At 42.9% G+C, this 17,868-nt stretch overlaps 1 protein-coding gene across 1 annotated transcript in view; it reads right to left on the minus strand.

Annotated features, from left to right (window-relative positions):
* Positions 1–8,548: 8,548 nt before the first annotated feature.
* The window catches only part of GPC3 (glypican 3), a 313,583-nt gene continuing 304,263 nt past the window's right edge, over positions 8,549–17,868 (minus strand). The window contains exon 8 of the mRNA XM_080910639.1: positions 8,549–9,042. Within this exon, the coding sequence (XP_080766765.1) occupies positions 8,876–9,042 (167 nt within the window). The 3' untranslated portion in view covers positions 8,549–8,875. The remainder of the gene's footprint in view (positions 9,043–17,868) is intronic.

Below are 17,868 nucleotides of genomic sequence, written 5' to 3' on the forward strand. Positions count from 1 at the left end.
CTCTGCAAACTAAAGCGTTCAGTAGGATTAATTGGGTGGAGGGGCCTAGCCCACTCTTGGAGAACATGAGTCTCCTTTTCCTTAGATCTGTGGTTGGCTTAGTTCAACCTTTGGCTGTTCTGGTCAACACTTGGGAAGCTTAAACTTTCTTCACATTTTTGGCCACATATTACTCCACCTCCTATTAGACACTATTCATTCTGCTCCTCGTTTCCTGCTGGGCAGTAACTGATACTCGGCCCTGAATTGTTAACGATATTGTGATGAACACATGCACTCTGGAAAGCCTAGATTATGACTCCCAGTTGACAGCTGACTTCAATTGGTTTTGAATATCTCCACAGAGTGACTGTGACGGATGGCCATCTTGCTAGCTTTGCCTCATGTGCTAGACAAAGGATGGAATGAAAGTGCTTTCTAAGGGAGATGTTGGAAGGGATCCAAGATAGCTGCTTCAGCCCCAAATGCAGAAGATGGGACACTACATTCCTACTGTCTCTTAGTCAGAACCAGACCACTTGTGAGGCTTTCAAAAGGCCACTTCAGGAAAGATGAATCAAGAGCTGAGGGAAGACAGTCTCAGAATAAGTTTCTGCATGGGTCAGGTAGACTCTTGGCCTTGGCCACTTGAAATGCTCCCTTCAAAAGAAACATTGATTCTCAGCACCAAATGTAACTGGAGTGCTCGCTTCTCAGCATCTGCCTTAGTACCATTCTTTTGAAGATGACTTCCTGTCCTTAAGAGTGAAATGCTTGGAAAGGGCAAAGTGGGAGACAGCACTGAAGCTCTGATGCTTTTTCCTGTGAAGTGGGGCTACTGTGATTGTATTTTGCATTTTGGCTGCATGGAGTGGCCGTCTTGATGTATAGATGTAATAGTCTATGCTTGTTGGTGACAAATTGAGCACTTCCCACCTATATGACACAACTCTGGACATACACATTAAAACTCTCTTCATAAACATCTTATTTGTGATGCTGGGTGTGAGAGTGCCAAGTACTGCGAATGATCCCAGGTTAAATGACCTCACTGACTATTAGCTTAAAGGATATTTTCTTGTTTGGAATTCTCAACACTCCTGAAGCATCTCTTTTCACAAAAGTGGTCTAGTGAAGGCTCAAGAGCAAAACCCACCCATTGAGGCCTTCCACTAAAGACAAAACCTTGCTTGTATCCATCATACGTCTTTGGAGTAAAAGCGAAAGGCATTAATCATATAAAGTGTGAAATCCAAGTCTCACATCTACTCATTTGAGGACAAGAGCATAAAACTGAACTAACAGAGTTAGCAAGATGGCTCAGTGGGTGAAAACTCTTGCTGTGTAAATCTAACCATCTAAATTTGATCTCTGAGACACGCAGTGAAGGGAGAGTACCGACTCTTTATAGTGGTTTCCAGACTTCCGTATGAGTGCCATGGCATGACCACACACACACACACACACACACACACACACACACACTTTCTTTTTTTTCTTGCATACCTTTATTGTGTAGGCTAAAGAAAAGTCTATAGCCCCTCACTTGGGGAAACAAGTACTAAACCAGTTTCATGATGCATGAAAAAAGAAACGTTTCATTTAATATCCTGGCTAAGACAAAAAGTATGGGCAACAACTTCATCTCAAGTGCCAAGCCAAAATGATAGTCCTGGAAGAATTTTCAGAGACAGAACATGTCCTCCCTCCTGCATGAAGTGATCCATCCAGCAAGGAGAGTTTGGCTTGGGGACCAGATGCAGGTTAGTGGTCTCTAAGCCTTTCCTGATAGGCATCCTAGAATAGGTTACCTCATTCCACAGTGGGAGTTTGCACTGCCTCCTGGAAGGTTCAGGGTAGGTCCATGTCTAGACTGATTACAAAAGCGCCAACAAAACAAAACAAATACCTAACATCTTACCGAAGAGGCAGGAAAGCAAACAGTGCAGGGGAGGAGAACAATGCTTCTGTTGTGACAAGGCGTCTTTGGGAGGAGGATGAAATTCCCGCACCCCAGGTTCTAATTTGGAAGGGCAACATTAAATGTATTTAAGCAGGCCCTGGCTTGAATGCATTCATTTGGAAAGGCAATGTGCTTTGTTAGATAAGGCTTTTTTTCCCCCCTAAAACTGCCACTAAGATCAAGATGAAGATCCGCATTAGCAACTCTGTCTGCCTGGGTGCAGGTCTCTTGAAGAAGGCCTTTAGCTTGGCTTGAGCAGTGGAGACATTTGTTACTTCTGCTAGTATGAAGTGATGAGATGTGTAATGTGACTGCCAAGGTCCTAAGTTAACCCTGACTTTCATACTTGTCCTGCTGTGTGACCTTAAGCTAGTCTCCGAACCTCTCTTGGCCTCATTTTCTATACCTGGGAAAGAAGGGCATAGGTGTTGGAAACCTATCTTTCTGAGCTGAAACTTCCAAACGAACAGAACAAACACGACCTCTGACTGCCTTATGGTGCTAAAAACTGAGGATTCTCACCCCAGAGGAAAGCAGCGATCACCCTACCTGAAGTAGCTCATAAAAATGTTATAGAGGCTACACACGATGGCTCAGTGGCTAAGAGCACTTGCTATTCTTGCAGAAGACCCAGGTTCAATCCTCAGCACCCACATGGTGGCTCGCAACCATCTGTAACTCCAGTTCCAGAGTATCTGACACTTTTCTGGCCTCTGAGGACATCACACATACACCTGGTGAACATACATACAGGCAAAGCTTTTAGACAAATAAAGTAAAAATTAACGAGAAAAGACGGTTGTTATAGGGGCTGACAATGTAGCTCAGTTGATAGAAGGTATGCCTAGTATGCACAGGCCCTGGGTTTGATCCTTGAACCGTATCGGCTGGGCGTTCCCACTTGGGAAATGGAGGCAGGAGGATAGAGAACTCCAGGTCATCCTCAACTATTCCCAGAGTTCAAGGCCAGCCTGAGTTATGTGAAAGTTGTCTCAAAAAGAAAAGGTAACAGAAAAAAAAACTCAAAAAAAAATAAATAAATAAAAATCAGTTTCCCTCAACCAAGCATTTGTTACAAAATGAAGCTGCCATTGAGCACCAGGACACACCTAAACTTCCCGGTCAGTGGATAACTAGGTGGCAAGAAGGTCCGGCAGCTTAAATGCACTTTTATTTTACCTGGGGTAAAACGCATGAAGTGTTCATTTGTGTGTTATCTCACCGTGTTTCTTGAGGACCTTCTATGTCACAATCCTCGGAGATGAAATTTTTTTTCCTTGAAATCCCATGCCTTCTTATCTATTTCATCCTCTCTCTCTTTGACCCTTTTCATTTTGATGTTTTTAAACTATGTGAGGAGGAAAAGGAGGAGCAAATGTCCCAGTATATATCCATTCCAGTCATGGTCCCTGGGCTTGCCAACATCACCCCTTTGAATGAGGAAAGCCTCCAGTTGCTTCTGCTGCTGCTAGGAGGCTTGTATGTAGCTCCTTAGGCTTCTGAAGAGCCATCCAGTCTAATTTTCCTTTCTTTTTCTTTGTTTTTTGCATCCCTTTTTATTGGATATTTTATGTATTTACATTTCAAATGTTATCCCCTTTCCTTCCTCGCCTATCCTTCTCCCCCCTTCCCCTGCCTCTGTTAAGATGCTCCCACTCTCACCTACCCACTCCCTTCCATCTCCCATACACTGGGGTATTGAGCCTTCACAGGACCAAGGGCCTCTCCTTCCGCTGATACCTGATAATGCTCTCCTCTGCTATGTATGCAGCTGGAGCCATGGGTCCCTCCATGTGTACTCTTTGGTTGGTGGCTTAGTCCCTGTTCCCTTTTGGTGGAAGTCTGTCCTGGGCATGTCAAGGTAAATGGTGATTGTAGATGCATTGGTTACCTCTGGATAGGAAATGGTGAGCTGCACGAACTGGTAGTAACAAGATTTCCATCCAGGTACCACGGGATAGGGCTGGTGATGGGTTGCACTTTTTCATGCCTAGAGCTGTAGCTGTGGAAAGTCTGAAGATGCCTGAGTAGGGCTGTTGCTGTCACCAGAGCCTGGAACCACAGACCTTTTTTCTGTTCTGTTTTGGAGTGGCAGGGTTTACACCCAGGACCTTAATGCATGTTAGCTAAGTTCTCTCACTCTGAATTATATCTTTCAGGGAATTGACTTTGTTTTATGGCTTTTTTGAAGCAGTGTCTTAAGATGTTATGTGGGCAGGCCTCCATTTCCTGATCCTACAGCTTTATCACTTAGATTATAGACATATGCTGCCATTCCTGGTCATATTATAGTTTTACATGTTTTTCTTACATTTATTTGTTTGTGTACACACACACACACACACACACACACACACACACACACACACACACACACACAGAGAGAGAGAGAGAGAGAGAGAGAGAGAGAGAGAGAGAGAGAGAGAGAGAGAGAGATTAGAGGACAACTTTTATGCTTTGGGGTCTATACAAGGTTCATTGTTTCTAATTGCTGCATAATACTTCATGTGTACTTCACTGCACATTGTAACTGTGCCTTATCCTAAGAAGATATCTGCAACTTGCTTTGCATCATCATAACAAGGGATGCAACCACGGACCGCCTTGTGTATAGTCCTCTACAAACTTGTGATACACTGTTTTGTCTAACTCTTCCCTCTCTACAAAGGACATTTTCTTCACTTTCCTCGTGTTCCTTTACTGTACAAAGTGTGCAACTTCTGTGCTTCTTATACACTTTCTCTGGGGATTGCACGCTCCGCTCTCCTTTGCACACCACAGTCCTATGACATAGGGTGCTTAGGTTTTGTTGCAATTCCCTATTTGAATCAGACAGTCGATGTGAAATCTGAAGGCAGGGGTTAGATCTGTCAGATGCTGTCTTTAGTGTGTGATATGCCACATGCACAAAGCACTACTCAAAGTACTTGTACCATGGATACTGGATCCATTAGATACTTATTTGTCAGCAACTTCAAGCAACCAACCCTTTGCTTTGTTGAAAAAAATAAAGTCACACCTATTTCTTTATTGGATGAAGAGCATGCATGCCACAGTGTGCAAGTAGAGAACCCATGGTGACTGTCAGGAGTGGGTCCTGGGGCTAGAATTCACTGTTGGGCTTGGTGGCAGCCACTAAGCCACCTGGCTGACTCTATTTTCAAAGTTTCCATATACACGTAAATAAAAAGCTGTAAGACTGTTTCATTGTCCCTTAGGCAAACCAAGCATATCTAGCTCCATTTTCACTAAGCCCATTGCTCTTGAGCATCCTCCTTGGGAGCAAATGTTTATGCCAGAGAAAGTAGCCTTACATTTTTTTTGAAACTTTTCTTTGAGAGAGAGAAAAAAAAAAAAAACTTTCCTAATGCACAGAACATTCTTTGAATCTTCTGGGCAGGGGGAAAGGGGTTGTTTCTTGAAGGCAATTTGATTTTTGGAAACAGCTAAAAGCCACTTGGCAGCAAAGCTAGTGAGTGAGGTGTGTGATCAAGCTAAAGAATATGAGTATTGGCTCCAGCCAAGGTGTGAGCTTCAAGAAACAAGGCTGATTTGCTTGTATGGCACATAAAGCAGCTCAGCAGGGCTTCCAAAGACTTCCAAACATGTTGAGGCCTTGGCAAGAAAAGAATTTCTCTACTACTACTAATCACCATCACCACTATTAACTCCACCCCTGCCCCATCCCACCCCCCCACACACATGATAGAGGGCGACAGGGATACTGTCTGCTTACTGTATAGAGAAAATAAAATATTTAGACTTTTGTTTTTGAAAAGCGATGGTGGTTCTGTAACAGTGGTACACACCTCCTCTCAGCACTGGGGAGGCAGAAGCAGGTGGATCTCTGTAAGTTCATGTCTATCCTTGTCTCCTTGAGGGAGACAAATTCTCAAAAACAAGCATGCAAGGAAACAAACAACAAAAAGATACAAGTGTGAGATAGAAAGACTTAGTTGGTGGCCTTTCTCAAAGCTATCTTGATAGTTCAGTTGGTCACAAGATCATTTGTCCCACAGGATACGAGGGACTAGGGATTTAGCTCCATTGCTACAATGCCTGCCTTAAGTTCAGCATCAACACAAGGTAGGTTTTCACATGACTGTAATCCCCAGAACTCTGGGAGGTGGGGTGGCAGGAAAATTAGAAGTTGAAGATCATCCTCTATTATACATAATGGGTTCTAGGCTAAAATCATCCTGTATTACATAGTGAGTTTTAGGCTAGCCTAAGAGACTCTTGTCTTGAAATCAAAGTTCATGGTAGCAAAGGAAGCCTCTGCATTCTTAGGTCCTGGGCCCCATACTGCTTATTCTGTACCTGCTCCACAGGTCCAGCAATGGGCCTTGTAGTCCAACAGAACTACTGATCCATTTCAGCATGGCAAAGGGAAAATGTGCTTATGGGTTGTATAAGACATGTTTAGAAAAGCAAAGGAGTGAAAAAAGGTACAATTACCATTGAAGGACAATTGTGAAAAGCCATGGTATTATCCTTAGTTTCCTCTTGTTCTTTATGGAAGAGTCAGATCAATGGACTGACACAATCAAATGCTTAACAGTAGGGTCTGGGGCTGGATGTGGTGCTCAGTGGTAGAATACTTACCTAGCATGTACAAGGTACTGGGGTCATCCCCAGACCACTCCTCAGCTAATGAGCAGTGGACACTAATAGCTACTCCTACTGCTACTACTACTACTACAACTACTTTGCCAGACTGAGTAAAGCTTTTCTTTTTACAATGTGAGGGACAGTTTTTAGATGATAACTGGATTTAAACCCTTCTTCTGGCCTGTAGCTGCTGGTGAATCAGGCTGCACATCCGAGGAATGAATATTCTCAGTGTTCGGGTTTTCATAAATCCAGGACCAAAGGTTCTCACAAACCTCATTCAAATTTAGAAGCAAGAACAGCTTCATCTTCAAACTATCACCAAAACAAAGATAGTCTCTTGTTCTTCGTATCTCACTAATCATTGTGGATCATGCAAGTTGTGTCAGAGAATAAAACTAGAAACAACAACAAGACAAAAACAGAAGTTGTGTGGAAAAAGGCAGGTCCCACTTTTCCAACTTGCATTTGCAGGCATTTCTGCAAGGGACAAAGACAAGTGGCTATTGTAAAGTTCTGCTCCACAGGAAGCCAACAGAAGAGTGTTGAGGAGAGCAGGAGTGGGGGCTTAGATGGGATGCTAAGCTGTGATAAATTGTACCTTCTGTTTCCCTTGGTGATCTTCTACTGTGGGACTGAAGTTGGAGCTCCTGCAGGGAACTGTTTCCCAGAATCAAAGAGAACTGTCCATCCTCTCCCTGCACCCCACCCTGGCTCTCTGTATTGACATTACCTGGCAGGAAAGCCACGTACAGGGCATTACATACATGATAAAAAATGGCAAGTTGGTTCTTCCCAGAGTTCTTTGGCAGCAGGAAGGCAATTAAAGTAAACTAGTCGGTGCCATGAGTGTGAACAAAAATGGAGTGAAGTCAGAGTGCTGGGCCTACGATTCATGGAAGGACACTGTTAGAACCAGTATGAGTGCTGGTTCCCTTAGCTCCATGAGAGTAGTGGTCCACAGCTCTCTACTACCGGGTGCTTTATGAGTTAACGCAACAGATTCACAAAATGAAGTTTTATGCAAGTGCCTGTTGAACAAGCCCACTGAGGCTGAGGCTTAGAGAGGTTTCTGGTAAATCATAATTGTACTGATGACAACTTTTACAACCCAACATGGGGTATCTGTTAACCCTGTCATGCTGTGGTCTTTGGAGAGAGACGTGAGAGAGAATAAGCCTAAGCAGGCAAGAGCTGAGAGAATTCTCTGTTTGTTCTTCTTCAGCCCACCTCTCTAGCTTATAAAAAAAGGAGGCTATTGATTTTATGACTTGTAAATGACCTGCACAAAAGCTTTTCTATTTGAAATCTGTGTGCATGTACATGTCTATATTATGCTGATGTACATATGTGTGCTGTGCATGTGAAGGCCAGAGGTAAACTTTAGGCTCCTCAGATGGTTTCTAACTTGCTTTTTGAGAAATTTCTCACTGGTCTGGAGCTCATTGACTAGGTTAGGCTAAGTGGATAGCAAACCAAGGGTTTCCCGTCTCTGCTGCTACAAAACTGGGATTAGAGACACATGCCACCAGGCTTGGCTCTCTTCATGTGGGTTCTGGGGTTTGAACTAAAGTCCTCATGCTTTGAAGGTAAGCATGTTAGCAATTGAGGCATCTTCAGTTCAAAAGGAAAGTTTGTAAAGAGAGGTCATGATGGAACTCCTTTGTGCCACCTTTTGGTCTCATACACAGGACAAACCAACCTAAGAATTCTCAATGGAAGAGACTGAGCAGTTGATATACCTCGAGAATGGGCAGTTAGTCAGGATGTGAGGCCAGCTTTGGCATTCATTCAGAATGTATAGATAAAGAATTGTTCATGCAATCATTTTGGGTCATAATGGGATTATACTGAAAAGAAAGCCAGATGAGAAGGGCAAAATTTGAATGAAGGCAAAAGAAGTATATGAACCTTTATATATATTTAAAAAAAAGACCAACACCATTTATTTGAATGTTTATTTATTTTTTTTTGTCAAAGAAATCCATGCAGAGAAAGAGAAAAGAGGGAAACATGGCAACCATGTTTCAGCATTCAAATGTAAGAAAATAATTTGGCACAACTTGAAGTGTTTTTTTTTTTTTTTTTGTTTGTTTTTTTTTTTGCAAAAAGGACAATCTATCCTACCACTAAAATTTACCTTCCTCATAGAGATACCATTTGATTTTCGAAAACATAACACGAGGTTAGTCTCCGACTTAATGGCGGTGGGAGGAGGCATAAAAGATAAAAAAAAAAAAAAAAAAAAAAAAAAGGTGGCTCCCTGTATGTAGGAGAGCCACAGGTGCTGCAGAGCAGCACAGGCACTGGGACACTGGCAAGTCAGTGCACCAGGACAAAAAAGCATGCCACATAGACGGCCACACTGATGAGGATTTTCAGTGGAGACGGTATGTTCCCCACACTGTGAGAGGTGGTGATCTCGTCCTTCTGATTTCCATGTTGCTTGTTTCCTGGGGCATCATCCACATCCAGATCATAGGCCAGTTCTGTCAAAAGAGACAAAGGATTTGAGTTGCAGGATTTCTTTCCCCCATCAGGTCTAAACCATTCACAGCCTTTGGCCTGACTAGACTGGTGCGAAGCTTCCATTTTGATTTTTCTTTGGTTTGGGAAGCCAGGGTTCCCAGAGATGGGAAGGAGAGGCTGTGTTTGGAGGAGGACGTGGGCTGGAAGGAGAGGACCCGAAGTGCTCTTTTGTGGAGCACAGCAACCGGGCGTGAGTCAGTCAGCACTTTCCTCTCTGCTCCGCCAACACAGCAGGTTTGTTGGCCCCTTGCAACATCTCCCAGGCAGATATGTACCCTTGAATTGAAGGTCAGTTTCATCAGAACTTACATCAAAATGTGCTATTTGGTGAACTAATCTGTCCTTGAATGTTGGGGAAGGGAAGGAGGGAGATTGGTGAGTAAGAACTGTACTTTTCCTTAACCCCTTAAAGTGGACTGGCTATTCTTATCCTGGGGGCTTTGCTGAGTTAGTTTGAAGGACAGGGTAATTTGCTGTAGAAAGCTGTTTTTATTTTTCCCCAAGTACTTCCTCTTTTATACAGTTTCCTCTCGCACAGAAATCAATAAAACCACACCAAAACGTCACATCTATCAAAGAAAGTGTGCCCTACCTTTTGGCACTGGGATACAGCACAGTCACCTACAGCATTCACATTTGGGAATGACTGAATGAAGTTCTCCTCCCCCAGGACAAGTCACCTCAAACTCTCCTAGTGTTTTAAGTAAGCCTATGAATTTGTGTTGGGGCACATTCCTCAACTGGTCCTAGTTATCTTTGGGTCTATGAGGTTGGACATGCCTGAAAGCATAGAATAGAATATGATGCCAAGTGAATTAAGGCTAAGGAGAAGCTCATGAGTAAAAGTTTTGCATTTATATATGAGATGTGTATATGATTCTGAAACAAAACAAAAAATAAACAAAAAAATCTCAAACAAAACGTCCTTGATTTGGTCTGAAACAAAAGTCCCCTAGAAAGCAAATCTAAGCAGATTGAGGTTTCTATGTGAAATTCAAGATCACCAGTCTAGGGGGTCAGTTTTTTTTTTTTGCAAAGTTGCATCTCCAGATTCAGTCCACCCCCACTCCCCACCTTTTCATGACTCCATGGCTACTGTTGCTATTTCAGTATCTTGTGAAGGTGATGTGAGCAACTCACCAACCAACTGTCCCACTGCCAGGGGCCTAAGAGGAAATGGCTGGGATTCTACCCAATGAAGGCAAGGAGAGGAAGGAAGAGCTCCTATTACAGGTCATGAAAATACTTAGTAAGTCCCAGGAAGCAAGTGTGGGGACTCAACTGGTCCAGAATACACACAGAGCAGGATCCAAGACCAGGCAGCTCTGGCTGGCATGGGTTAGTACAGGAAGCAAAAATCAAGGAGATCAAAGTCAGGGGGTCTGATTTCATAGGCTGTGGCCCCACCTTCCAAAAGGATATTGCATTGTATAATGATACCAGGGATGATGAGAGAACCAATTTCAATGTGCCTCACCTGAAGAAACAAGACATTTTACTGAAAGGTTTCCTTAATTTGCATACAGTTGGTCAGCAATGTAGATCAAGTTTTTTTCCTGTGCTTTGGCTTATTAATTATATTTCTCGGTGGGCAACAGTTTCATATTATCTGCCTTTTAGTGTGATGAGCATTGATATTTTTCATATTAATTTGAATAATATATATTATATTGGACCATCTGCTTATATTAACCAAAACCAAGTATTTTTTTCATCTTGCAATTTATTTTAATTCTCCATCCTTGTGTCCCAAAGAGATAATGATGGAACTTTTAATATGTATAAATCTAATTCTATTTTACTTGTCTAAAAGTGAAGCAAGTTTTTTTTTTTTTTTGTGTGAGTGCTGGTAGTAACTGAAATCTTGTTTTCCAGGGAAGTCTGTTACTTAGGAAAAGTAATTGAGCAGGCTGTAACCCAGATCCCCCTCAGTACATACAGACAAAATAAAAGGGGACAAGAACAAAGAGCGACACTCTACTTGGAGATCAGACCTCTTTCTCTGAAAGGTGAACTATGTGCGGCGCACAAGAAGGCCGGGGTCAGCTGTCAGTCGGCAAGGATAGCACAGGCTTAGTTGTGATCAGATTTCACTAAAGCAGAGGGCACATATGGTTGATTTGTTGAAAGCCAAGCCGTGGGTCCCACGGCAGCTTCTCCACTTAAGCAAAGAGGGGGTATTTTTAGGGTTGACCTGAATGAGAAGGCTCTCTGCTTTGCTTTCACATTCCTTCTCTGGAGGGATACTCTTGCCCAGTGTCAAGATGAAACTATATCTATTAATGTTCCCACTTCGCTCCTGTTCTATTAGTTCTGTTCTTCAAATAATCCACTAACACTAAACAGTCTCGATGACTGGAGCAACTACAGCAGACGTAACACTTCTGCTTAACCTAGGCGTTTCTAATCCTTTAAATACAAGATGGTCACTTATTTATTTATTTATTTATTCATTTATTTATTGTGTGTGTGCATGTGTGTGTGTGTGTGTGTGTGTGTGTGTGTGTGTGTGTGTGCATGCAGGGAGTTCTTGACCTGGGGAACTGATGTGGAAATTATGAGTCTGTTTCCCAAGAAATGAGTAATGATGGCTTAAGGCCTTTAGATCCCAGGCACACAATTTAGGCCACCAAATGGCCTAGGAACATCCTTATCTAAATTATGACTAGAGATTGTGTGAAGCCCTCAGTTTAACCGGAAGAGAAGTCTATCACCCAGTCCCTCAGCGCCTTGCCTGAGGTGTAAACTGACGGGAAGCCCAGCCAAGGCACATAGTGCTAGGGCTAGGATTAGAGCAGAAAGGGGGGAACTTAAGAGCAATAAGAAAGTATTACGGGAGACAGAGAAAATAGGATCTTGGTCAAAGATAAATAGGGACATTCCTGGATAAGGAAAACAGAATCCAATTTCATTTAACAAACAATGCTATCTTAAGTATGGTGTACCTAGGAGTAAGCGGAAGACTGGGAAGATTTAGCTACTCCTTCAAGAAATCCCATACTGTGGCAAGGGCACCACACCCATAGATAAACCAGACAGACATCTCCTCAGGTCACAGAGAAGGTTCCTATGAAGACAGTAGCAAATTACCAAGGGGATCAATAAAAACTCTGAAGGGAAGTATCTAGGATAATTTCTTAAGCCAACTTGGCTCTCTCGATTAGGAGATGTGTGATGATAACCACAGCAAGGCTCAAGAACTGAGAGTGCAGGCAGTGGATTTTCAGGAAGAGCAAGGGATCTTTAGAGTGGGATAGCATGCACACTCTCCAGATGTGTGTGTGTGTGTGTGTGTGTGTGTGTGTGTGTGAGGTGGTAGTGGTTAAAGATAAAGCAAGAAGGACAATTTGGGGCCAAAGCAAGTGGCTTATGAACTCTTATGAAGGCAACAGGAAGGGCCATCCCACAGTTTCTAAGGCGGGGCCTGTAAAATCTGATCTCTGTGCTTAGAAAGATCCCTGTTCAGTGTGAAACACAGCCCTAAGCCACAGTGACTCAGTTATCTTGTCCTGAAGAAACAAGAAGTCTGTGGAAACAGGAGCTGGGGAATCAGTGAGTAGCACATATTTTTTTTTAAAAAAAAGTCTACAAAAAGCCAAATCTATACCAAATTGAAACAACTTGGTTTTACTATAAACCAGACATATGAGAAACACCACAAACTATTTTATTTAAAATCACTCCTATTTTTCAGGAATTGTTTTTTTCAGCCTATATTTTCATCATGTGAAGTGTATGTTTTATACAGGTCATATATTGTTTTTAACTTAGAGTGGTTCTTCTGTGAGAACCTTTTGAGACAGCAAGGAACACCCCCCCAGTTTCATCTAAAAATCTGTTACTATTTGTAATCAGTTTAACTATGCCCAGGGGTAACCCAACTATCTGTACTAATTATACACTCAGTCCTGACTCTTATTTTGCTTCTGTGGCCTTTGTGTTGTAGATTATATGGTCCATTTAAAATAACAGTCAGTTATTAGGGGCTGCCTGGTGTTTGTGTTGGAAAGCTTTTCTGCGAAAAGCTCTGAAAGGAGAGTCCTGCATTTATTGGAAATCTCCTGGAATCCACAAGGAGTCTTTACTATCCCCTGGGGTTTGGAACTCTTTGAGGCCTTTCTACTTCACCTCTGACGAGCCATTTTCTACTTGAAGTTTCGGTTGCCCCATATGTCAAATCATGGTGCTGAAATGATGACCCGTACACTTCCTTACAGGTTTTTTTTTTTTTTTTTTTGGTTTCAAGGCTCTTGGGACCTGGACAAGGAGTAGGGTCTGCTGCAGGCTGGAATCATTCCTTTACTAGAAAGAACCAAGGCAGCCTCTTCCAACAGAGCCTCCCCATAGCGGCAAGGCCAATCAGTTGTTTCAGCTTGAATATTTATCTAGCAATTACCAGCCACAGAAGCTCTTGCCTCTTGAGCTTCCTAGTCTTGGGTGAGAGACCCTGACAATAAACAAATCCATGATACACTGTTCTGGTTTTGTTTTTAACCCATGGTATAAAAGTCCCTCCCACTAAAGCCACTGCCCACAAAGCTTCCAGGGGTAAAAGTTGCTGGATCTGAGAGAGGGTCCCTCAAGCAGGCATGCACAGGCAATGGGTACCAAAAAGTTACTATAGGAACATCATTTACACTGACAGTACAGGGCAGCTCTGGTTGCCCTCAAAATGGCACGGGGGGGGGGGGGTGGAGAGGTAAGCGGGGCTGGAAAGATATGAGTGATAAAGAGTACTAGTTGTAAGTCCAAAGGACCTGGGTTCAATTCCCAGAACCCACGTGACAACTCATAACTGTCTGTAATTCCAGTTGGAAGGGATCTGACACCATCACACCAATGCACATAAAATAAAATAAAAATTAGTTTTAGAAATGTAAGGGGAGAAGGCTAGGGAGGAGGCTCAGCTGTTAGAATGCTGGTCTCAAATGTACAAGGCTTTGGGTTCATTCTCTAACCCTGTGTAAACTGGGTGTGGTGGCCAATGCCTGGAGTCTCAGCAGTTGGGAGGTGGAAGCAGGAAGATCAGAAGTTCAAGGTCATCTTTGGCTGAAGACCCTGTCTTAAAGATAAAAATGGCAGGGAAGAGGATGCTACTGCTAAGCCAAGCATGGGGGTTTCTTCCTTGCCAAGCCTGTTCCAGCAGATGGCTTCAATCTGTCCCTAATATAGCAACAGAACAACACTGCCATCCATCCCTGTGTTTTCCATTTGCTGTGTACAGTTAAGACATGAGTATGTGAAACCTCAGGACATTGCCTGGCATACCCCAGAGGATAAAACTGGGGGCCATCTCCAAGGAAACAGCACTCATTGCAACACTGCTCACTTTGCTGCCCATTCACACGGGCATCCTGGGGCTCTGCTGTTGGTTTCTGATTCCCAAACAGATCTTGGCTTCCTTGTCTTCTGAACCACAACAAAAGCCCCCGTCCTGCCACAGTTAACTCCACCTCCTTTATGAACTTTCAGGAGTGAAATGAGTCCTTGGGACTTGAAAGCAGAAGCAAGTGGCTCTGCAAATGAAGCCAGGCTCTCTGGAGGTCTGCGTTTTCTTCTTCAGATGTGGGTAAACAGACATACTTCAGGCCTTTGGTTTTTAATTCTTCTAATGGGACCCCGTTGAGAACAGGCACATTTCATAGCGTATCTTATCCACTACACTATGAGCCATCTATAATAAGTGAGCTGCCTATTTTGCCAACTTGATAACTGATTATAAAACCTGGCATGGCCTCTCCTGGAATAGGGTTAGGCAGTTAAGTCTCCACATTCTATTGCTAATTCCAGCCTGCAAACATCCTCAGCTACAACAGTGGGGTGTTGAGAGAATACAGTAGATTGTCCCCATTCAAGGAGGCATGTTCTCTCTCATCATAGGCCTGTTTTTCAAGCTCAGGTAAGATATCTTCAGGTTACACTGCATGGGGCAAAAAAAGCCATGGCATATGTGTGATTCGTGCACGTGCACACACAAATACATGAGTGAAACTAAAACACATTTTTTAAAAGAACAGGTAAGATTGTATGGTAGGGTAAGAGTGCCCTGAAAACTTCATTCAGCGTTGCTTATTGAGCTAGCCCTTCGAATTAGGTTCCATATCCTCAGAGGCAGAGATCTGATGGTGTTCTTTGATGCTCATCTTAAGGGCACCCAGGTCACCTGCTACCATAAGACATTCTGACTCTCAAATTCCAAAGATAACGCAATACATTCTCTTCTCCGGTGACTTCCATGTCAGGACGGAAGACCATTTATTCTCCACTATGGCTCAGGCTGTTTAGGTTTCTAATATAAACTTGTTGCCAGGAATCTGAAACACCAACTGTGCTTTATTATTGTTTGGCAATTAAGAACTCATTTAATCTTTTAGAAAACAGCAAATGGTTTTGTTATATAATCTATTCTAACGCGGGCCATTATTGTACTTGTTTGCATGTGTCATGAATCAAGGCATATCCCTAAGAGGAGAACAGCTCCCATCCTGGGTACCTGGAGAGTAAGAGTAGGTGCTGGTCATCCCCAGCAGTCTCAGGAGCACAGTCACTACTCCCTTCTTCAGGAGTGGCACTACTACACTCTTGTCAGTGGGTGTTCCTTCTCCAAGATTGCCTTTGCCTAAAGCCCCAGAAGAATTAATTCATCAAAGCTTTCACTTCCACAGGAGAACTTCCTTTATTCTCAAGGAAGTGATGGGACCAAGAGACAGGGGAAGAAGAGAGGCATTTTACAGTTCTTGTCCCTATTACTGTCATCGCCATTTCTTATTGTCACTATCTCAGAAGAAAATGTTTGCAACGATTCTTTTAGTTCTTATTTGTGTGTGTGTCCCTGCTTGGCTCTCTGTGCACCACATGCAACAAAATAAAGCTAGAGAGGTGGCTAAGTGGGCAAGAGCACAGGTCTCTCTCCCAGAGGCCTGCGGTTCAATTCCTAGCATCGGCATTGAGGGGCCCACAACCACTAGTAACAGCAGTTCCATGGGGATTTGACTCCTGTGACCTCCACAGTCAAGTGCATACCCCCAATATCTAAAAATAAAAATGATAACGGTTATACGTATGAGAACATAATTTTTCCTTCTGAGATGTCTAGTACAGATAGCTGTATGGAGCCAGAAAATAAATGAATGATGCCTGAAGGCTAGGGATTCAGAGTTGTATGCTGCTTAACAATTACCATTTCCTTCTAGGAAAAGGGGTTATGTGTGGAAATAATGCCAAGAACTGTGCAACAATGTGAGTGTAGCCAATGCCTTTTTTCATTGTGCCTTTAAATGGTTAAAATGGCAGGTCTGAGTTAGCCTATATTTATTACAATTTTGAGAAACATATATTAATTAGGAGAACATGGCTCAGTTGGCAGAGTACTTGTCTAGTGGGCAACAATACCAAGCTATTAATACTTAGTACTTCATAACTAGCTATTGCTAGTCTAGTATCTTACTATGTGGAGGGCTGAAAATGAACCCCACTCCAAGACACACAGTAAATGGCCCCTTTCCAGTGTTTTGAAAATAAGGTCAAATTCTACACAACTGTAAAATGACAGGCTCTTCAGTATTACCATGAAATGCACGTAAAGCTCCTCAACAGGGAATAAGGAAGAGGATGGTTAAAGGGGAGGGGCTTACAGATTTTAACTGGAAACTAATTTTTAATGAGCAAGTTTATGCAACCTCAAGAAACTTACACCTGCTGTTTTTTGAAATTCACATACATGATGCTAAGCTTAAATTATATTTTGGAAAAAACAATAACTAAAAGGAGACTCTTCTCATAAATTTAAAATAGTTCAGGTCCACGAAGCTCTGACTGTAGCATCAATTGTGGGCACGACACAGTCATAGAAACATGTATCTCCAGGCTTGAAGAATGTAGAAAACACAAAATGTTGCTTATTGCAGCCAAATCCAATGACTACCGAGGGCTCATGGGAATAAGGAAGTGCTTTTGTACTTCCTCAGAGTCAACTATATCAGGATTCGTCAAATACACGAGGGCTTTGTTTTGATGGGAAAACTCTTGTCAGTTTCCATTTTTTCCCTTTTTGATTACTGGAGGATCTGTGGGGTGGGGTTGGGGAGGGAGTACCCAAGGATCAATATGCTTGCAGTGTCCTGGCCATGCCAATGTAAGAAAAAAAGCCTTGCACTCCAGTCAGGGGGAAGGGTGGGCAAAAGAATGTCTCTAAAAGCACTCAGAGCTGGTTGTGGGCGCAGCAGGCTGGAAATCAACAGCAGGCAGGTGTCCTCATAAAGGAAAGCTGAAAACGTTCTCTAAGTTATTCCATCTGAATTTTGTTCATTAAATACTCAGCAACTGTAAAAAAACATCTCTTCCTTATCATCCACAGGATTTGGGGAGCCGAGTCTATCGTTTCTCTCAGTTTACTTGAATGCACAAAACTGGCATATTGGCTCCACCCCAGTTCTCATTGGACCTGTGTGGATCTAGACTGATAGTGCTCACCCCCACTCTCACAGGCACCTCTACCCTCGAAGACTGGCTGCCGGCTGCTTCTCTGCTTCAGCCCAGACTTTTGACCTAGTCCTTAGTGGCTCAGTAGTATAAGATACCTGTTCCTCTCCAATGTCCCCCTCCCCCTGTTTTTCTATTTGGTCCAGGAAGGAATGTTCTATTTTGTAACAGCTAGAAATAAGATAGCATTTTATTCCTAAAAACACATGTGGGAGCACATTTCTCCCTGCCTCACAATTCTTTGATGGCTCACTACTGCATATGGGAGAGAGTCCTAAGTCCTTAGCAGCTTCTCTGGCTCATGT

This window comes from Micromys minutus (assembly GCF_963924665.1).
Source record: "Micromys minutus genome assembly, chromosome: X".
Classification (NCBI taxonomy): domain Eukaryota; kingdom Metazoa; phylum Chordata; class Mammalia; order Rodentia; family Muridae; genus Micromys; species Micromys minutus.